This window comes from Coccinella septempunctata, chromosome 3 (genome assembly GCF_907165205.1).
Source record: "Coccinella septempunctata chromosome 3, icCocSept1.1, whole genome shotgun sequence".
NCBI classification, from domain to species: Eukaryota; Metazoa; Arthropoda; class Insecta; order Coleoptera; family Coccinellidae; genus Coccinella; species Coccinella septempunctata.
The window spans coordinates 11,127,776-11,151,382 of NC_058191.1; the positions used below are offsets into that span (position 1 = coordinate 11,127,776).

Genomic DNA, 23,607 nt, shown 5'->3' on the forward strand with positions numbered 1-23,607 from the left:
CAACCTATTTTTCAGTTATCAAAACTAATACCAATACTCTAATCATCAGATTACAGTAAATGAAAAGCTCTTTCGGATTTTCTTGAGGTATATTTACTCTTTCGATGAACTTTTAGAATACTAATCCAACGAAATTCAAAACCTATAAAAGCCTTTTTGTAGTATACCTACCTACTGATTTTACAGATTTCAGAGTCCTTGAAAGAAGAACGGTGGGAAAATTTCCACATTCCTAAATAGGAATGTAAACGAAATGTGGCTTGAGGAAAAATGAATATTTCAGATTACCTACTTACCTATTCAACAATATATTTTTCAAAATCTTTCGTATATAAAATTTGATGAGTAAGGTAATGGTAATCAATTTCATGTGGTCTTATTGTTATCAAGGGCAAGCTTCTGTGGACCTTAAAACATAACGACTAAATCTGTTTCACAGGACGTGAATTTTTTGTAATGCCTTGTTGTGGACACGCTACAAGTAGCAATTTTAAAGCTATATCGAGCTCAATTTCGCAAGGATTATACGGATTCACGATACTAAAGCCTATATTTATTTTAGTGAAGATAGAAAAAACGATTTTTAAGTTATTCAAATGAAAAAAAAATCACGCTACAGTCCGCAATTCCATATCAGTCGATGTGAAATTTTGCGCGTTGGCGATCAACTGAAGCGTGATGGCAAACTGAGATTATTGGGTTTGGTCAGAATAGATCCGTTCTCGGATTTTTGAGATTTAGTGGGATACTTTTTTAGAAAAGAGAATTTCATTACAGGTTATCAAAGAGGAAATATTTTTCTGGTAAAAAAAAAATCGAGATACTACAACATCCACTATAAAAGAGGTAATTTGGATGTTTAGGTGGATTTCTTTTATTTATATTACATTTATTTTTCTATAATTATATTACAGGTGTTCTACCTGATGTCAATTTTTGTAACTAAAAGGAGTACATGTTTGTTGTTTGTTCCTATCGAGAGACGAGATTTTTGATCTTTTACCAAGTAGAGTTTTCTAAAACTCGTGAAGCGCTGTGCGTCTGGCGCTTGTAGAATCTTTTGTGTCGATGCAAGCGTATTGAATCCTCTGATCCACTTCGAAGGTAGATCTACCTACTTTTAATCTTGTTTTTGATTTATCTGCGGAATAAAAATGTCAGTAAAACACCCATTCAAACTGAAGTCATCTTATTTGTGAATTTTAATATATTACAGAATTCTATGTTTCAGTGTTCTTAATTTGCAGCATTTTAAATGAATATTTACAACATTTCAGAGAAAATATGGAAAAAAAAAACTAGATATATTTCAATATAAAAATAAAATTTGGAAATGAACAGAGAGTAAATAATTTATATATAGATATATATTAATTTGAATATATGTGTGTTTACAAGGTGTGGTAAATCGCTCATTCCAAAAGTGCTAAGATGGACCCCAGGACATCCATCGTTTGATCATCTTCCAGTACTATGTCGAAGTAGTTCAAATAGTCAGATAATTTTTTTTCAGCCTGAAAAATTATTATTAATTTAGTTTATTTTATGATTCTCGAATTACTAACTCACCAAATCTTTTTCAAAGTATAAGAAACCTATTTTGAGCACAGCATTTGTATTGGGAAGACCATCAGCCATTCCAGCGTCTCCAATGGAATCTCCCAACAATATCACATTATTACGCTGGGAAATGAGTTTGAAATAATCTGTACCCTCCAGGGCATGCTCGTTTTTGCTATAGATGTGAATGAGTTTGCCTTGAAAACCCTGTACGACATTGTTCTTGTCGAAATCCAAAAAGTTAGATACAACCTGAAAAGAAAAATTATTTTCAATTGAACGAAATTAATTTGAATGCAAAGCATCCGGTTATATTTGATCATATTCACCTGCCCTACTCTTGAAGGGACCATTTATGATTTTTTATTAAGTTATTAGTTTTTTCTCTTGGTGAGATCATCAATCAACAAAGGAAGATGAAACGAAATTATAATAATCTACAATATTAGCGAAAAAACTAAAATTTTTTGAATGTTGATTCTTGATTAAAAAAACTTTTATCTAACTTATTGCTATCTCAGGTTATTAATACATATTCAGATGCCACAAGATCTTATCACTATGTTTTTAATTGTGATCCCATGAATCGGAAAATTTGAAAGTTTAGGAATTTGTTCATAACTTATTGCTTGTTTGAATAAATATGTTTCTGTTTTGGGCTCATTATTTTCGACAATGTACATTTGGAATCGAACACGAAACAATAATTAATTATCGTCCAAAATCCACAAATTTCGTTTTGAAAAGAAACGAATAAAAAAAATGAATCATCCATTCGGCTTTCTTCTAGTGTGTGTAAGTAGATGAAATTTTGAAAAAAAAACAAATATGCGATGGCCATCCTATAGCTCCTCACTCATTCATTTTAAGGATCGGAAATTCTGGCAAGCATATAAAAATCGTATTTCTGAAAGTGTTGTTGCCACACACTCAAAATTGGAAATATCTATTGCTGAAATTATACTTGATATAACATTTTTACTGCCTTAGTTTAGCTCAAGTAAATATGAAGTATAAGAATTTCAAACATTTTTTTCCTACTTCACACCACAAACTGCTTTTGTGGCAGAGGTCTAGCGTAGCGACCTGCAAACAGGCGATTGAGGGGCCAGTTGGCAAGCTCAATTTTCATAAATTCTGTTTTAGAAGATGAAACTTGGAAATATTTCGATTATTTTTCAAATATTAAACCTAGGTGCACTGCGATTTCAGAAGTAGATTGCTCCAAACCTTTACCGAATGTTACCCCAAAATTAGCAACTACCGTCCTCTATTCCATTTACGCTTTTGCCCGGGATATCGAAAACTGCGGTAATGCAACCAAAACTCATATTCCATGTAAATGATGGGTGGTCTTTTGAAAGAATTATTCAACTTATCGTTCACATGATACCTGAGATAAGGATCCATCATGAGAGATATGCAATTTAAAATTTAATGAAACAGGTGTTTGATGAGATATATTTTGAAAAGTTTACCTTGACATTTGTGCGATAAATTCCATTGTGCTTCAATAAAGCAACAACAGTATCACCTAGACCAGCGGAAAATACTAGTACAGGCACATTCTTCTCCTCTAGAGATTGAAATATTTTTTTACACCCATCTCTGAAAACGAAGAGAACACAAATTAATTACCTGACAGTCTAAGCATGGAAATTTATTATTGTTGCAGTGAAAGATATCTTGATGTATTTTACGAGTTTCAGGTTTGCAACATATCTATTATAAATATGAGAATTGATTTCAACATTCCATCAGGATTATCTTGAAAGAATATAACGGGAAAATTAAGCAACATTGATAACATTATCAATAATTGAAAGATTTTATTCATTCTCAGTGATATTAGACTGGATAAAATTCATCATATTATTATGAATAGTATACGGCACCATACCATACATTCATGAAATGTGATAAGACTGGACATCGATATTATTGTTTTTCTGATTTCGACAATTCTTATTTTTCGTTATTCCAATACAGTTTTGAAGTGAACGAATATTGGGATTCATAGAAATACGATATCGATTATGTGTATATTGAACAACAAAAGACAATCACATTTCTTGCGAAAAAGCGGTTGTTTTTATAAAAGAACGAAAGTAGGCAGAATTGGTGCATATTTGATGTCACTATAATAATTCCAAAATATCAAAAACTAGTTAACCAATTCGGTATTATAAAAAATTCAATTAGTTAATAAACTACTGCGCGAAATATCCTAACTTATTTTTGATGTTTTGTGATATATTGCAGCACTAATATTATACAACATCACTAAGGTCATAAAACTGAGAAAAAAAAATTATACAACAAATGGAATTCTATTAAACGCACACACTCAGAAATAGAGGTTTTTGTCCTTAGTGAGTATATGAAATGAGTCACGATTCTACGCCTACTAATCATCAACAACTTTTTTAACGCATTTTCAGGGTAAATTCTTTTTTATATTTTCTATCGATTGAAAATGGTGAACTCGATAAGATCCGTTTTTGGGCAGAAATCCGTTCACGGTGATGCTGCAAAATCCTCCAGTTTTCTCAACTATTAAAGGTCAACATGATTTTTTAAACACAAGCTTTTTTATATCTTTAAATATTCGGTTATTTTATTCATTGGAATTTTAAATTTTCGCCAAGTGTGATACAAATATAAATTCGCATTATGTTACCCATTTGCACCCCAAGTTGAGTTAATTGCTGAGAGGTTAGTTATATCACGTATTTCTTGTTGTTAATTAATTCATTAGTTTTTTGTATTCCTCCTCTCTTCAAAATGGTTATCTATTATTTTACCACAACTGCTTCTCAAAATCTGTTCAAATTCATTGATAGTTTTTGAAGCTACTTATGAGTACGTCTCCTAGGTCAAGATCTTCTGTTTTTTACGGGATAAATAGGTATGTAGCATTATGTATTTCGAAAAATAAGCAATTCATAAGCAAGTTATGAATCAAAATGAAAATTAATATTGTCGATGGGTATTTGAGTTGATTTGAACGTATTAGAACGTACAGTATGAAATATATTAAATGGACAAATATCACTCTCATGCGTTTTTTATTTCATCCTTGATAATAAAAGGAGACAGATTTCTAGTATGAATATCAGGTATATGGTATATCTCCATTGTGTATAAATATTCTTGATATCGCGTACTGTAGGGATAACCACTCAGTGGCTCAAAATGGTCATTCCTCTAGGAGGTTCATTGTGAAAACAGAGAATTTGAAGGAAAAAATTTCGCAAAAAACGCATTAAAAATTGGGAGGACAGAGATTGAGTGGACTATTGGAAGCTAGTTTAGGTGCTTCTTTTAATGCCTTCTTAATGGGTAGAAGGTTGATGAAAACATTTTTTGTTCGTGATCATTGGGGACCCCATCAAGCTGATGATCATTCGAGATTGCGTTATAATGCTTATTGTATTAGCAAAGCTGTAAAAAAATTATTCAGCAACTTCGATGCATCAAAATGGAAAAATTTAGAGAGCCTTTATATAAGGCAGTCAATAAATTATAGTGAAACAAAGAACACAGAGTAGGTAATGTGTTGTATGATGCTTAAACAATATACAGGGTGTTACCAAATAAGGGCAGAAGGTTTTAGGGTATGAAGGGGTCTTTAATGTGAATACAAACTCTTAGGCCTTTGCTTGAAAATTTACACGCTTTAAAAAAAATATATATTATATTTTCATTTGGAAATTGCTTACGAGTTGAAGAATGGACATGTTCTACCAACAAAAAGGGCAAAAAGGCTACGTACCTATGATAATTTTGTTGTGATGTTTTAAAAAGGTGAAAAATTCCTTGTCTATTTTTAAGAGAACTATTTTTAATGCAATGAAATTTCTAAATAGATATGAAATTATCAAGGGATTTTTTCTTCGAATTTCTAATAAAATTTAAGATTTTATACTTTTATGATTGTATTCATAGAGTACAAAATAAAGGCCCTTTATTATTATTATTATTATTATTATATTGCAATAACCCGACTGAGTGGGCAAAACGGATAATGTTGACGTTTTTAGAATTTCTAAATTTGTTCAAGAAGTTCTATATTTTTATTATTATTCAACTTTAATTATTTCAACCTTAATTAACACATTAATAATCACAGCATGAATGGCACCTGTCAAGCACTCTAGCGGAAACTAAGCCACTGTAATGAAAATTCGTATTTCAATAGCAAATTTCTTTATTCTCTGAATTATCCATAAAGAAGTTAAATATCAATTATTCAGATAATTCGAACCAATCTGGACTGTATGAGGTGAATAAAAGTAAAAAATATTTACAGACGTTCTAAACATTAGTTCCAAAGAAAATCACAAATATGTGCTATAACCATGTTTTAGCATATATTTTCATAAAATTCCTTTCTTTGTGAAACGCCGCCAAGAAATGTTGCAGAAGTCAGTGATTCGTTCAAATGAAGATCATCCCCGTAAAATTTGCCAGATATTCTCACAGATCCGTTGAAACAGACAAGAAATCTTAATCGGGTGCCACTGCTTAAATATGTATTACAAAAATGTTCAAAAAATGCACTGAAACAAAGAGTAGGAAAATGCAATTAATTTTATTTAGTATGAAGAGAGACGGAAATTTAAACGAAATACCTTTTGACCTTTCCATCTAATCAACGAAAACAAGTTCTCATTTTTGAGACCGCGATACCTCAGAAGGGGTGCATGTTTGTTCCCATGATTCCTCACGAAATAATGTTTTCGGACAAGGAATCACCCTCTGCATTTTACCTCATCTTCAGCCTTTATAAAATGAACTCGAAAAATGTAATTTTCACCATGGAATATAAATGGTCGGAAGTACTTAATATTAATTTAGGAAGTGATGGGTAGGTACCTAACCTAGCATTTCTTGAGACCTAAGAATGCCGCCTAAAAAACCCTTGGGTTTGCTTTGATTACAGTAGTAGGTAGTTATAGTAAATAGGACGATCTCTTTGGCGGACGTTTTACAACCTTATTTCCTACTAGCATAAAAACACTTAAACCAATTCAAAAGACTCGAAAGAACCGTCTGGGCTCACCGGCGCCGAATTATTTGTAGTAAATCATTTTTTTCTGCTTTATTTTCGATTTATGCAGTTATTGAATAGATGATGCCAATACTCGATGAAAATCCATAATTCAATAACGAACTTATTTATAAGATTTTCACTAACTAAGGGGATATGAGACGATGGGTGTGAAAAATTACTTAATTCACTTTCTTCAGTACAAGATTCAACCAATTCAGGTTGAGATTTAATACTCAAGGTAAAAGCAGAGGAAAGTGAGTTTGTGCGTGAAGAAATGTTTCAACCCCTAACATCTTGGAGAGTAGGTAGTTCTTTCAATGGATCAACAGTAAAATTCAGAGATGAAACATGCAAGTTATTGATTTGGAGAAAAGGCCAACCAAAATAACTTATTTTGAAAATTAGCTATTTCTATAACTGCCGGGAATATAGCGATTCCAAACCGAAAGCAGGAGTTTAGTTCATGGATCACTTTCCTGTAAATATGTTTCACATTCTGATTTTGACAATATGATATTAGCACTTGGTGGAACACAGTTCGGTGTTGAACAAGACCACACTCTTAAAAACATCAACTACTAAGTGGCTGAACCTCTTGATTTTAAAAATGAATCAATTGTTTGTTTAGAATGTTGAATTCTCAATAATTGTCATAGTAAATAGAACTAATACTTCTCAGACTTTTTTCTTGTACGGTTATGGTGAAAATGAAATTTTTTTTATTACTCACAACTTGATCTGTGCATGGAACCAGTCATAATTATTTTTCTATACATCCACTTGAATCCTGAGACTCAGTTTACCTTCGATTTCAGCCGAAGAATAATCTCGAATCTCTCAAAAACTTACTTTTTTTCCCATTCTTCTAAGCCTTATATTAATTCACATACTTATTTTCATTTGTTTGATTATTTTGTAAGATTCTCAATACTTTCAAGAAAATTTCTATTTCATATTCTATTTCTGTATCAACGAATAGGTGCTTTGACAATACTGAAACGGGTGAAATCTTGTATGCAGTTCCTAATTGGTAACACTGATGATTAATTAGTAAAATTTGAGGATATCAGTTGCATATGAAATGACGATTAGAAAACACAGGACGTGTTCCTTCAGAAGAATAACGGCGCGAAAAGTAAACATCGACCTGGTTTTGATGATAGTCTTTTCAGTTAGCACGATCAACCTTCGGTATTATTTCTGTACGTGTTCTATTCGGTAGTGGTATGACGCTTGTCACCCACTCTTTCTTGAATCGATTTTATCTCTATTCCCAGGTATTTTAATCACTTACCTAAGGCATGGTCCGTATTTTTTCGCTATGTCGCTGATTTCCTCTGGACTTATTTCTATGCCCCTGAAAAATAAAAAGCAAGTTGAGGTTGGGTAAGTTATAAGTTATTGGCGAGAATCAAAAAGGGAGATATTGATGAACTTTCGAATTACATATTTCAAATTGTAATTGTAGGAGGGAAGATGGAATTTCGGCATACCTTTAAACTAAAAACTTCAAGAAACGGTATGGGACAGTATGTAAAGTATGGGTGAGAGTATTTTCTGCGTAAGACATTCTGTTTTTCAAATGGAAAATATAAACCGTATGTGGGCTCGTTAGAAAGCTCACGAAAAATGAAATCTCATAAAATTTGTTTTTATTTAATTAAATATTATTTTGATTTTTTCCAAGAGATTTATTCTGATAGCGGAAGTTGGAAGGGGCTGGACAAAAATATTCAATTTTATTCCCAGAGAATAAGTACAATCGGAACTGGATAAAGGTGTTTCAGTACCTTAATTGCAAGTTATTGGTTGAGAAACTATTAATTTCTATCTTGTCACAAATTGAAAAACAGAAATTATAGTGGGATTCCATTCTCCGTAAGCTTCACAAGGAGCTCACACATGATACCTACGTGTTTCCATTTGAAAAACGGATTTTGGATGGGGTCGCTTAAAGAGGTTGCAGAAACACACTCAATATTATTGCCAAAAAATGAAGGTAATGGGTTTCAGCGTTTTCCTTCTGAGTTATCGGTCGAAGAAATATTTTATTCCGAACTTAAACCAACCCTCTATAGAATCCTAGAAATTAGGAACTGATATCGCGAGGATTTTTCGAATTCCTTTTTATTTTTGTCTTCATTTCATCAGGTAGTTCATCAGAAGTCTACCGCGTTGTTGGCATAATTTGCTTCAATGATATGGAATCCTAAGGTTCTGTCTACAAGGTGTACAAATGTTGCAACAGTTGATTCTTAAGGTCAAAAGAAACAATTTTTTCTATACAATTTTTTCCAATTTGGCCCTGATAAAAAGATATAGCCATTTTTAGTTTTCATAATGAGCTGTGCCACCCCAGGAAAAAACAAAATTACTTTCAGAATAACTAGCTAAATCTGTGACACTAAACATCTGTGAATATTTTAAACAGAGATTTATTTAGCCAAAGTTTTCAATTTTCACAGATTGATACTATTTAATTTTTGAACATGAAATTACTCGAAATCTGCGCATTACACAAGAAAATGTGAGAAATACTGTTATGGTTTAAGTTTTCTAAAAATAATTTCGTTTAGTTTGCTGTGTTAGGAAATTTTGGGTAGGCATGGAGACATAAAAAAAAAATAGGGATTGTCAGTCAGAATATTTTTGGAGAAAAGTCACTTATTTTAGTTGAGCATTGAATTTCTTTTCAAGTTGCGATTCCGTTGCTTTGTAATATAAAATTAATTCATAATATAAAATAAAGTAATAATATACGGATCGTAACAATACTTTTATTTTATAAAACGTTCAAATATTCATTACATAGCGAACAACTCAATTTCAGGAGTTGGGTACTTTGAATTTTTGGTATTTTTATGGTACGTAATAGTCATAATGACAAAAACAGGAAGACGTGGATATATCTTGTGTTCGAAAGAGAATCATCAAATAAATAAAAAATATTCCGAAATGTATTTCTTTCGATAAAACCGTTTGTGAAAAATAAAAATAACATTTTTTATGGTTTTTCAACAGCCCGTATGTTTCGAACCGAGCCATCTCGGAAAAATGGCAAAGAAAAAAGTTTCTCTTCTGACAAAGACTCACCCTGTATATCTGGTAATGTATAATGGTTGGATCTAGTTTTTGTAAACATGTTAAATTTTTTGTTAAATGGGACCTTTTCTCCCATCGAGGTATTGAACTCTCTCAAAAGAGTCAAACAATTCGCTTGAGCTAGAAAAATGATTATACTCGCAGTCGAAATATATTTCTTTTACAAACGTGCCTCCAACCCCTTTCTTGCACGCATTTTTAATTTCGAAGAGACACTTTGCCAAACGGTATGGGAAAAACGCCTGCTATCTCGCATATGCATATGGAAAAGAAATAGGAGGTTTTACCCGCTCTCAAATATTATAGAGTAAATTGAATTATGTTATGTTTGTATGCACTGAACGCCAGAATGGCGTCTATCGTTGCATATGAATTAATCAAATCAAACTAGATCTGTTTCGTAAAATGGATAATAATATATGTATTTGAATCGCTTGTAGAAAATATTGTTTGTAACTCTTGTGGAAAGTGGCTTGCCCGCACTGGTTAGGAAAATATCTATTTTCTACTCCGGTGCTTTTTCCATTCATTTTCCCGCTCTAATTTCAGTCTTCACTGCTATTAGCGGAAGTACTAGTTCAGGAAAGTGATCTTTCAGAAACTGAAATAGGTGAAGGAAAATCGGGAAAAAAATGTGGTAGTAAAATTGGTGTTCCCAGCTCATGCATAAAGTGCCTTTCTTGCACTTAACGGCCAGCTTGAACTCGCGTCGTTCGGGTCGTCGTAGGGTGCGAGAAAGTATTACTTTCCGCTCCGCACTTTTTCTACTCACGTGCGTTTCAAACCAATTACCAGCACTCATTTTAATTTTGAAAATGTCACTTAAGAAGTGATTATCTACTCGGCTATTTGCGGCAAGTGATTTTTCCCGCACTATTTCGGCATCGAAATGAATTTCACGGCAACGATTTTTTTTTCGATTAGTTATTCATGTTACTCGCTGTTGTTAGAAAAAAACTATTTTCTACTAGCGTGCGCGTTCAACCTTTTTCCCGCACGCATCTCAAGTTGCAAAAAATCACTTTCCCAAAAGGTTCGGGAAAGCGCCAGCTATTCCTGCACGCATTTGCGTGCGGGAAAGAAATAACAGGGGTTTTTTCCGCACGCAAATATGTCTCTATGCACCGAAAGCTAACGAAGACATGGTAACGACATGCAGAATTACGCCTGCCATTATATATGAATTAATCAAATCAATTATTATTTGTTTCGTAAAACGCATATATTCATATATTTCAAGCGCTCGTAGAAAAAATATTGTTCTTGCGGAAAGTGCCCGAATTCTGCTTCGTTGCATCGTTCGGGCAACGGCAGTTTCGTGCAGGCAAGTATCACTATCCGCACTTTATAGTAAAATAACTATTTCATCGTGGTAAATGTTTTTTCTTACTAGCGTATGGAAAGTATTACTTTCCACTCACATTGACGTTCGGAAAGTAGTACTTTTTACCCAAATCGTGCGGGAAAAAGCCCTGCTATTCACTTTCCGCCCGCATATACGCACGCAAATAAAGGAGTCTCATCAATCATAAAAATTTGGCATGTCTCTATGAGCCAATCATAAAATTCAATCGTTTCTCTATGCGGCGCTCAGCTATTTTTATTCGAAGTAAGAAATAGTTATTTAATCAACTAGGTTATTAAAAGCGATTAATGATTGAGATATTTTAACGTATTCGCTTTGCTCGCACGTTAATGTTCAAGATCATTAATCGCTCAATTAATAAACGAGTCGACCACATTTTGAATTGAATGTGAATTCTTCATTGCAAACATTTTCTATCGATACCTAGTCAAATTTGACACCTTATAAATTTTCTATGTTCATATCGGAATGTCGATATTTAGCAGAGTTCCAGAATTGCATCTCGGAGGAAAGTGAGCGAGCAGATTTTCAGGTACCTTTGCTCTGATCGTAATGAAGGAACGGTATTGACGTAACAGATTGAAAAGATGCGATTCTGGAACGAACCCTTTATGCGGCCGATCGAACAATGCGAGAAGTCCATAGAGGGCATATTCGAGTTGTGACATTTTGAATAAATCACATTGATATCGTTCCCTATAATATCTGTTAAAGAATGTGTGTAGCTGGTGGAACCTGGAGTTGTAGTACATAGATATATTGATTACTCTCTAAGCATCATAATTTTTCTGCAACCTCATCCACAATTCATCCCTTCTCAATTCATCCGCTAGGTACTACGAAAATCAATGCGACAGACAAATAAAATAATTATTTGGAAGCTGCTGAATACTTCTATGTTCTATTACCCATGACAATAATGCATTAATAGGAAATCAACCAATAAAAGGGATCATTAACAGCTGATTTCGTGTACGTTAAACAGTGCTATTATTAAGAAGTAGGCGGAAAAAATTATGATAATGTAATGAGGCGTGTTATTGAAGGCGAGCCATGAAAAGTCACTTCTCCCCCAAATTGAAATTTTTTTTAACGTTTTGAAATTGAAAATAATCTTCATATCGAACTTTGAATTAGATTTATTTTCAGAATCGTTATAATTGACTGATTATTGAAAAATGAGGCTAGATACTGTTGTCATCTTTTACATAGCAACGCTTTTCCCTCCGGCGGAAAAGAAGCAGCATTTCTTGATGATCCTGTCAGTCAAAATATTATGTTGTTATTTTCTGTGAAATTTTTTTTACGGGAGTTGCAGGAGTAGATACTCGTCCCGTAAGATATAACTTTCGGAACTTGTTACGTAAATTACTAGTTTTCGGGACCGAAAATGATTTTTAGTACTAGCGTTTCGAAATTATTACTTTCCACACGCAGTAGTACTCTTCCACAATCGTGCGGAAAAAACCTATATGCGTGCGGAAAGTTCGTTCAACAGTAGTCTCTTGCGGAAAAGTATCACTTACCACACTTGTTAGGAAAATAACTATTTATTTTTACGAGTTGAAAAGTGGAAATATATTTTGTCTAGGTACAATCTAAAAGGTTAATTTTTTTCTCGGGAAAATAAAGTTGAGTTTTCTGTGGACTGAAATATATTTTCCTTGGGATCGAAAAAAGTTGTCGTCGAGGTCAAAATAGTAATATTTAATAAGGAGTAGTGTCATTTTACATGGCGAGCCTGTTTTTGCCTGTGATTGGTAATTGAAGGCGATCCATGAAAAGTCACTTCTCCCCCCGAATGGAATGTGTTTTTTTTTAGACACATTCCTTTTCGGGGTCGGAAAATATTTTGTCTCCGGGTCAAAATAATTTCTGGAGCGAAATGGATTTTTGCAAGTCAAAACAAAGTATGTATTATTTCTTGGGGTGGCCGATATCCTTTATCTTTGTGGAAAAATGTTTTTTTTTCTGATCGAAAATTTTTATTCCGTGTAGGAGTATATATTTTTCGTGGAAAAAATATTTATTCCAATTTTGCCACACTTTTCAAAAATCATTGATGTTTTGAACGCAACTGGAGATGCAGTTTCATAGCAACGAAGTAAAAAATAAATATCTCCAAATTCACTAGAGGATTTGAAAGGAATCTATGAGGGACGCTTGTATGGACGTTTTTAGTACATTGAATTCAAGTAGTCACATCCTATTCAAAACTAGAAAAAATATTGTGTAAAACACGTTGGGAAACATTATTCTTGTGACTCAAGCGGTCTTTGGGGCAACGAGTGAAACTAGTGAGTAATATCTTTGAGTATTCAACAAAATAGTGACAATGGTGACAATGGTAATATAGTCCAAGAGCTAGTGAACCCTCCCAGTACCGGTCTTCCTGTAAGTTTGGAACACTTATGATTTACAGCATGCTAATGGCAATAGCCATGACCTGGCAGGCATCAGCCCTGCACGCCATCAGCCCCTTTATTTTTTAAATTGTAAAATAAATGGAGTGTATAAACTTATTTTTGTAAGCATAAAAATTAAGTAGGCTGTGGTTTATTTATTGTAAATCTTGAAAAAAAATTAACAGGCGATAACAATGAGCAAAAGTATGTGACAGGCAGGTGAATTGAAAGGGGCACACTTGATGGGGTAAAATAACTTTCTCCTGCATAGTTGAAATTTCGTTATGTTTTTCAGTAAACGTTTTATAATAAATATGTAAAATGACAGGCGGTTATGAATAGCATAAGACCTTGATAGGCGTGGAAAAAGCTGCTAAGGACGTGCGAGTAAGAGGTCACTATATACGTGAACGTATATAGTGCGAGTGACATAAAATGAAAATAAAAATGATGAATACAGTTTTTTTGCACTTTTTCTAAAAAAACACTTAACGCATGAGTGGAAACATAATTTTTCAGACGACCCTGTTTTTTATCCACTTTCCTGCGTGCGAAATCATCACTTTCTTTCACTACTGCTGGAAAATATCACTTTCACATAAAAAGTGCGGGTCGTGAAATATTCCGACTAATAATAAGCCAAGAGATTCGAAATCGTCCTATTATTGTAAATATGTAAGTATATACTTACTTAAGTGATTTTTCCGTGTCGGAATACCATTCCTCCATATGCTTCTTTCTTTCTTCTATTGGTATCGTAAGGTCGCATTCTATGGGCTTATATTTTCTAGCGAAGGAGTCGGTTAATTCTACGTGTTCTTTGGGTAGCGATGGACAGCACCTGAATATCCCTGTAATAAAGATATAATCCATGAGGGAAAAGGTTGAGCTGTTTCCGCTTGACTTGAAATGCTGAATATTCATTCTCGAAGGGTTATTGCACAGAGAGTCGGGATTGAGATTACCAGGTAAACGGGATCTTTGTGATATATTCTGTGGGTGTCATTTCAACGGTAATTACACTCAACTTAACGGATTACTGGGTAAACCAGCCCTTGGTCATAATAAAAGGATTTATAAATGCCGACGTTATTTTGACATGAGAGTACTCATTCACTAAAACCTTTATGTAACCAATTCAAAACTGAATCAATCCCAAAAGTCAGTGCTAATCCTAGAACTTATTCGGAATAAACAAATCGAAAATGTTGGGAACTAACTAACTCATCTCTCATGACGTGAATCAAAATAATCTACAGAATTTATTTTAGAAAAGGAAAGTGTATATGTAGAGAAATAAAAGAGGACAAGATATCAAAAAACCAGCAGAAAAAGCAGAATTATAAAATGAAAAATGATCTTTCAAAAAAATTAATAATCTTATATAAAAGAAATAACTTTAATAATTTATCTTTATATAAAAGAATATCAGAAAGGTAATCTGAAATTATACATATGACGAAAAAAATTCGATTCATCTTCTTTTATGAGAAGTTAATTTGTAATGAATGTGGCCTATTCTACATGGAAATCGATAATATGGGGAATCTGGATTACATGATTTTAACTAGTGAGAACTTTTTATCAATGAACATGTTTCACCCACCTATCAAAGCTTCTGAGATAATGGAACACGTATAGGTATTAGTAAAAACAAGTGAAAATCGTGTTTGTCAGTTTCCTCAGTTTGAGTTTTCTGCATTAACTGACCTTTTCAATGTTATTCCATAAGTATTCGGTTGTAATTAACCCTTCCATCTATTAATCATAAGGGGTTAGACACAGAGTTGAGAGCTGATGATAATAATATTAACAATTTAGACCAATGCAACAAATGCTGAGAAAAGTGTAGAGGAATTCTCTGAAGATATATCACAAAGATACAGATTTGCTTTAAAAATTTTGGAATTGGAATGAAAATAAAAACTATAAGACCCCAAAGTTTACCAACAAGAATTTGTTGTGTTTTTCGCATGTGAGTGTACATCAAAGAATGGAATTAGTGAATATTTCAATTATTATGTATTCCCCTTTTTACATGCGGTTCAGTCAATTTCATTATTCATTCTTGTAATAATTTACTTACACCTTTTTCGAGTTCCTGAATAAATCAATGGTATATTATGATAATATAAGTTAGTTCGAAATAACAAATCGTAGGTAGTTCATTTTTCCCGCACAAAGACAACTTTGTATTTCATTTGCTCAAATCGGTTTATTTTTGGTTGCAGCTCACTATCGTGTACACAATTCGCGAGGAACTCATACTCACAAAGAAAAGATTTTGCAGCTGAATGCTCATTTGCTTTCGTAAATCACCGTGAAATTTCTTTCCATGCATGTTATGTTTCGCAAAGATTGTATTCTCTCCTACGTTATGAATATTTGAAGTACTATACATATTCGGAAAATTCTACTCCGAGAATAATTAGAATTTTATGGAAATACCCAAAAGTGTCTATTTTTTTCAATCACAGGTCCAGTTTGTGATAAAGGATAGCGATTTTTGGTCATATTAATAATAGATTATTGTATCCTCACCCCTAATTAAAATTATTCTAAGTAGTTAATCGAAAAAAAAATTAAATAATAAATGTAAATTATAACAACTTCTTTTACATAATTTGAAATACTCTTGTACAACTAGTTTGAAAAAATAATAAAAAATAAATATTCTGAGTGATAAAAATTATGTAGATGATAAATGTGAAATGAAATGGACAGATTGTGAAGAAATTTCGTAAAATCAGGAAAAACTGTTCAAATGCTCTTCCTTTTTCGGAGTAATAAAGTATTCTGTTGAATTTCAGAAGAGCACTTAACTGTTTAGCAGCCATAAAGTATTCCGTTGAACTTTGAAACCCATTCAGAATAAATGTAGAAAAGAAGTTTTACAAGTTTCGTTACCTGAGGATATGATTTTATACATCCAAAAGGAATAACGACTACTCAACATTTCTAAGAATTATAGAACCAACAGACCTTTCGTACTGCTTCGAGTATTTCAATACCTTATGGTAATAGTGGTAGTAAATGGCTATATTTATACAACATATCGCTTTTTCGTAGTTTATGAATCTGTTGATTATAAAATATTTTTGGGAAAATTTTCAAACAGGGGCTTTCCAATAAGATCCTCAATCTTCGGAGAGAAATATTTACTGTTTTCTGCAATTTATTTTAGATTTGATTCAATTTCAATTAGTTTCGTTTTTTTTTCCAAATTGCTTGATATTGGCTATGTCAGATATATAAACTTTTTTATGAATTATAGTATATGTATGTTAATAGCTATATCAAAATTTTGATAATTTTATTATTTACATATGTATATCGAAAATATTCATGAAGGTTACTATAGTTATTTTCCTATCAAGTGCGGAAAGTGATACTTGCCCGCACGAAACTGCCGTTGCCCGAACGATGCGAAGCAGAGTTCGGGTAAGCAGTTGAGTGCGGGCAAGACACTTTCCGCAAGAGTTAGGAACAATATTTTTTCTACAAGCGCTTGAAATATATAAATATATCAATTGCACGATACAGATCATATCTCATTTGATTAATTCATATAAAATGACAGACGTAATTCTGCATGTCGTTACCATGGGTTACTCATCGTTGACGTTCGGTGCATAGAGACATGATAGAATTTCATTTATTCTATAAGATTTGCGTGCGGGAAAAACCCCTGCTAATCCATTCCCGCACGCAAATGCGTGCGGGAAAGAAATAGCAGGCGTTTTTCCCGCACGTTTTGGAAAAGTGACTCTTTGCAACTTGAAATGCGTGCGGGAAAAAGGTTGAACGCGCACGCTTGTAGAAAAAAATTATTTTTTCTCGATACATATTTTTTTGAATTGGACTCGATGTGACAAAAAATATGAGATGTTTCTTATGTAATGTCATTGACATATTGAAATTTTTCCTGCGTGAAGGTTTTTTTATAGATTTTTTCATAGAATATTGTTATCAAATGTTATATTGAATCATTTCGTATCAATTTTCATATAACACAAACCCTATTGAGGTTCCGGTATATTTGTATAACCCAATAACTGATTGTTCAGAGGATCTGAAAATTATGAAAATTAATCTAGACCATTTTTATGATTGATATTTTCACGAATTGAGTTTCATTGGTTTCGCAAATCTCATCAATTTATCTCTGATATTTTCTGACCAAAAGCTTCGGTGAAGGACTGGCAAATTTTCTTATCATTGCATGTAATCAATGATAATAGAGGGTGTATGATTCAATTTTTTATGTCTAATTCCAATGGTTTTTCATATCGATAATAGACTAAAAGCATTGAGTATAAGTACTTCAATTGATACTCAATGCTTAAATTAAAATGAAAATCAGCTTCACAAGGAACCCTTAATTCCTCAAACTCAACTTTTTTTGAATCCCGAAAGGATTATCACACATTATTGTCAACATGAAAATATATCTCAGATAGGGGTTTTCAAACTGTCGGCAAGATAATTGATAGGAACTATCTTTATAACGAGGATAAATTCTTCAAGTACACGTGCCCAAATGAATACCCAATAGAGGTTCACTGATATGATTCATGCTGCCTAATTATTACCTGGAATTTCGGGAAGATTATCTTCGCAAATTGAACATCAATTAGTGTTTATCTATAAAAAATTATTGTTATTTGTAGGGAGTGTCCCAGTGAAACTGATGAGAGTTCTTTAGGTTTTGGTTTGTTAGTGATCGTAAATAGGATCGACTGATTCAAAAAATCAATTGTCATCAGTTGAGTGGCATTCTTTTATTCGGATACCGGATATGTTTCACGTAAACGTATGATACTTTACCTTATTGAATGAGCAAAATTTAAGTACTATCAGAATGATAGTATTTTTCAACGGCTAAAGCGAATGTGCTGTCGGCAAAACTATGGAACATAGGCATGGAAAGTTATTAGTTATTACGGAAAAACAGTTTTTTGTACAATTTACTGGTTTTCAAAATGATATGGAGACTATTTATGAGTATTAATTCTTCATTATTTTTTCCAGCTTTCTCGGAAACAACATAATTTTTCATGCACAATGACAAGATACTTGGAAAAAATGTTGCTTATATTATCTGAATATTCATCAAAATCTCAATTACATAATAGGTACTAATTTTTTCATTTCTATACAAAAACCTTTGTTCACGAAGTTTGAAACACACATTCCACTTAATGAATAAAGACATAGTAATAAAGGTAATTTTTCAATAATTACAACAATGCATTTTATTCAAAATCACATTGAAGAAATAAAATGAACATTCCGAAAATACATACCATAAACAACATGGATATATTTTCCGTATTTCGATTTCAAATTTCCTCACAGTATTTTTGAATGATGATGTTTGAAATGAATATAATATGCACCATTATATTATAAATGTACATATATACATGTATAATTGAGAATTCAGAAAATATGAGAAAAATGTTTCTAATTATATTGTGCGAGTAAAATTTTGCCGTTTTCAGACAAACCAGAAGTAGAAATTATTAGTTAGAAATTGTCCCCATGCCATTAAATTTTGAAATAAAGTAAAAGTGACAAAAAAAATTTTTTATAGTTTTTCTTCGATAACTTCCTATTCTATTCTATTATTATTATTATGCGTATGTTCGATAGTTTTTCCTATACCTACCATGTTTAGAAAGCCCATGAAAAATACCAGCATACTGATAGTTCACTTTGATTTTCTTCCATGAAAAAGTCACAAAATCCAGTGACGCTTACGTGAAACACACTGTACATGCATAACGCCCGTTGATTGAGAGTGGAAAAACATTTTTCTGATTGGAGAAAGTCAAATGACGCAATTTTCGAAACGACTAGAGTTTGATGATGCATTCGCTGTTCATTTCTTCCTTATTTGGTGAAATCAACTTCTTTCAGGAAACGATAAAAAAACATTTATGAAAGTTTTCGATTTTAATTTTAACATTTCTACTTGTGGAATTTCTACACAAATGGTATTTTCTATTAATCAAGTATTTGCACCAGCCTCGGAACTAACTCCGATATTCTAAATATTTGAAATGATATTGTGGTTATGTTATTAAAAACGACGTGCCTTAAGGCAAATTCGCCACTGAATGTAGCATTGGTGCCAAGACTGGTGCAAGGTCTGACCCTTGCGAGACACCAAACTTTGAAATTTTTTTCTTAACGCTTTTTTTTCATTTAAATAATATAATGTAGGTACATATATTGATATCTAGTTATAATTAGTTATATTTTGGTAGAGAGGTTATGGTAAAGAGGTTACATTTGACTGCTTAATAACATTCTCAAGTACCTTAGATAGGATGTTTGCTGCTGTTATGGGACCTATCATTTCCTGGTCTATCTCTTCTTTCTTTTTTGTACATGTATAGGAAACAGTTTTGCACAGGCGGAAAAATTCTCCTCCTTAAGCTTCTTATTTATCAACTCTAACATCTTGATCTTTTCATGGATGTTTTGAACTTCCTGCATTGTTGTGTCGTCACTTTGGCTACACTTCTCCCATACATTTTTCGAAGCGAATACATTCATTTCTGTATGTTCGTTTATTCCGGGTGGTAATAGTATGGTCTATTTTTGTATGCAGTGCACTTGCGATATTAGTAAAATAGTTGGTCATATGTTTTGATATAATATCTTCAGAAGTTATTGTTTCTCATTCAAGATTTAAGGGGTTGCTGTCTTTATGCTCACAAGGTTGATACAAACAGATTGGAACCAACCGCATAAAATGTCGAATCAAAGCTTTTTTTCTGATTTTGCATGGAGGTAGCGATATTCAGGGTGGTACCTTTTGAAATTGACAAGGTGTAAGTACAAACTAGATTTGGAAAAAGTTAAAAATAATGATGAGTTAATTGGTGAAAATCAGGTAATTAAGTTTCTAGTTTAAAACGTTTAAAAATAACCATCTTCAGGGAATTCAATTCAACAGTCTGTAGCTATGATAGCCCATATTTTGTTTTCGTTCTATTTCTTGACGTAGAATGAATTTTTTGAACTTGTATGAGAGAACATTTTGAAGATTTTCATTTATTTCATTTATTTATTTTAGAAAGGTAACATATAATATACAGAGTAATATATTTGTAAGAAAAGACTGTCAATTAAACCTAGGGTTTGTGCCTGACAGTCTGAGGAAATAGTAAAAAAAAAAATCAATTCAAACAAATTAGACATGAGCTCCTAAATTTTTCGACAAGTATTAAGTTTATTCATTTTCCCTTTATTTGATTTTTTTTTTTTTTTCGACCATTTCTAACTAATTTCTAATTATTTTCCAACAGAGAGTGACCGAAAGAAGAGCCATCCTAAATTGAAAAAATAAAACTTCTTATACTTTTTATAAAGTATTTTAGGCTATTTGCTTGCTTCGAATCCTTCGATATTGTGTTGTACAAACGTATACCAATACAATGAGCATGCATCTGCGCGAAAGTTCTCCGTGATCTCGGGATCTGTAGCTGTCCCCTGATTTGACCTCTGGTGGAATAAGAATGTTCATATCCATCCAGTTGAGAAATATTTTTATGAACCATTATCAAAGCACTCTTATAGAATAATTGCTTCAAAGTGAAAACCCGAGCCTCAGAGAAAAGCAATTCGGATGAAAATAAGCGATCCTTCTTCATTATAATCTTCAAAATGAACTTTTGTAGTATTTCCAAATTTACAAGATGAGACGTGTATGCTGCGCCCCATCCAACAATTCCGTACTCCAACACCGATTGTACAAGGGCGTAATAAACCGAGAACAAAGTCTTGCGTGGCAATATATTAACCAGTAATTTAAATTTGGGAATCGAGCATCTGATTACTTTCAACAAATATTTAATATGTTCTTTCCATCGAAGAAGTTGATCTATATGTATACCCAAATATTTTATGGAATCAGTCATTTCAATGAACGACTCGCAGTCACAGCTATCAGTGGAATGGTCCTTATCATGAACAACTATAAATTTCTTTAAGTTCGAAGTGGCAGCCTCCGTCAACGCGAAAGTTATAAATTTTGTTTTTTGTGGATTAATTGTCAGTATCAATTTCCTCATTTCAGATACCACGAAATTCAAACCCTCCTCCGTCCGTCTATACACAGTCTCCCACGTATCATCCATAAATAAAATGACCGTGTCATCAGCATAGGCAATGATTCTGAAATTTGAATTCTGTTGAACATTTAGCAGGTCATTTAGATAGATATTAAACAGTAACGGCCCCAAAACCGTACCCTGGGGAACGCCATAATCAATCAATTGCTCACTACTGCTCACTCCATTTATCACTACAAATTGAGTTCGATCCTCAAGATAAGATTCGATAAGATGAGATAAACTCATAGACGAGCTCACAGATATGTAGATAGGCAATTATGTAAGTAGAATTTATTGAACTGTACAGATTCATATCAAATCAGCACAACAAATTTGAAAATCGAAAATCTTTTCATAACTGATAGATACCTCTGGCTTAAAAAATAATTACTTGATTACAATACGGGCAAGTGTTCGGATCTTATCTCATTTAATATCAGACAATAGTTTCCCATGAGAAATTTGATTACATCAGAATGTTATCACCAACAATGAGCAAATCAAGGCTATATGTATGTATATTATCAGAGAAGACCAGAGAATCTGATGATTGAAGGTGTAACTGAACCTTTACAATATTTTGGTTTATTTCCAATAATAAACATTAAAAAAAATGGTTTTAGGTATCACCGAGGGTATCACACTCATAGTTAAGGACAAAGATCGGAATTGATTTCAATTTCAAATAATTCGCTAATACGCAGTAGCGTAACATTTTCAGGAGGGGGTTGAAAATATAAGTTCGTGCTAAATCTTTTTGTCTTCATAAAATGTGGCATTATACATACGTATATATTTTATTTTTATTTCGGGTAGGGTGCTCGGGAGGGGGTACGCGGCTTCCATCTTCACCTTCCCGATGTCTACGCCCCTGATTCTTGATATCATTATTACATTGCACAGAAATCACCCGTTTTTACTTCATGTTACATTGTGTGAATCGAGGTTGCAACGAAAATACCAAATTTCAATAGTGGTTGTTCTCAATATTTGGCGCTATTTTTGGTTCCCTTAATGGTTCGTCACCCAAAATATGCGAAGCAGCTTGAGGGTATTGCCAACAAACAACCAAGCAAACAACATAAAGGTATAAACATAAAATGCATGATCAAAGAAAAACCTTTGTTCGGGAATGCCATTTAAAAGGGATTGGTTGTTATTACCAACATATGTTAAATTTATAAAGAAACAAATTATTCAGAAAAATTAAACAATTCAGAGAAATTAATAGAGCCCGTTGAAATAAAATTCAAACAAGAAAAGGAGTGACATATGAATGAAGAATACCCTCTAAAATACCATATAGATATGGCCTAATTGACAAGGAAAATCTAGTTGTGTATTTAACTGGTGATTTCCTTGTTAGCGCGACTTTGAACTGCTATGATAACGATGCTTCTAACTAAATAAGATATAATTGAAGCATAATTTGTAATCCTATTCATAGTATGACTAGTATGAGATTATATCTTCACAAAGGCCTCAGGGTCCTCAGGAGACAAAAGAATAAGAATGTTTATGTTATCAGAATTGAAACGACGGAATCCATTCAGATGTAACATATATTTGCTTTTATTGCAACATGTCATAATGGTCTGATATCGATATTTTTGAATGAATGAAATGATTAACTGACAACTCATTTCTGTGACCTTTGATAAACACAACCCCCAACGTCTGTGACTCCCATTATTATGGAATAGAATAGAACTGCTTGAAAACTCCTCAATATGGACTCACCAAAACTACTCAGATGTTTTTTTCCATTCTCATGTTGCTTGGTGATAGTTTGATCAAAGTCTGACACAATTTGTAATTGCTTAAAACCTCCTTCTACAATTTTACCAAGTATTTCATTCACTCTTGTTTTGTCTTTGATGTGCACATTCACTCTGTTCAAAAGTTTGATGTCACTAACTAAGTCTCGGACCATTTTCTGATATCTCTGCATACAAGTACGATGTGTAATGATTGGAGAAATTACAAAAATTG

The 23,607-nt window shown here is 32.8% G+C and overlaps 1 protein-coding gene across 1 annotated transcript; it reads right to left on the reverse strand.

The window, feature by feature from the left end:
* Positions 1-1,172: 1,172 nt before the first annotated feature.
* Positions 1,173-23,607, reverse strand: LOC123309861 (7-methylguanosine phosphate-specific 5'-nucleotidase). Its single transcript, XM_044893151.1, has 6 exons — positions 23,356-23,607; positions 14,181-14,340; positions 7,911-7,973; positions 3,039-3,168; positions 1,570-1,812; positions 1,173-1,514 (listed from the first exon to the last, which is right to left on the reverse strand). Exons 1-6 carry the CDS (start codon positions 23,564-23,566, stop codon positions 1,413-1,415), a joined length of 909 nt encoding a protein of 302 aa, XP_044749086.1. The 5' UTR covers positions 23,567-23,607; the 3' UTR covers positions 1,173-1,412.

Coding starts and splice junctions, on each gene's coding strand:
- LOC123309861 (XM_044893151.1), bottom strand. CDS start 23,566: ATGCAGAGATATCAGAAAATGGTCCGAGACTTAGTTAGTGACATCAAA. Junction 14,341..23,355: donor AAAACATCTGAGTAGTTTTG/GTGAGTCCATAT, acceptor TCTTTATTACAG/GGATATTCAGGTGCTGTCCA. Junction 3,169..7,910: donor AAATACGGACCATGCCTTAG/GTAAGTGATTAA, acceptor CTTCGTTTTCAG/AGATGGGTGTAAAAAAATAT.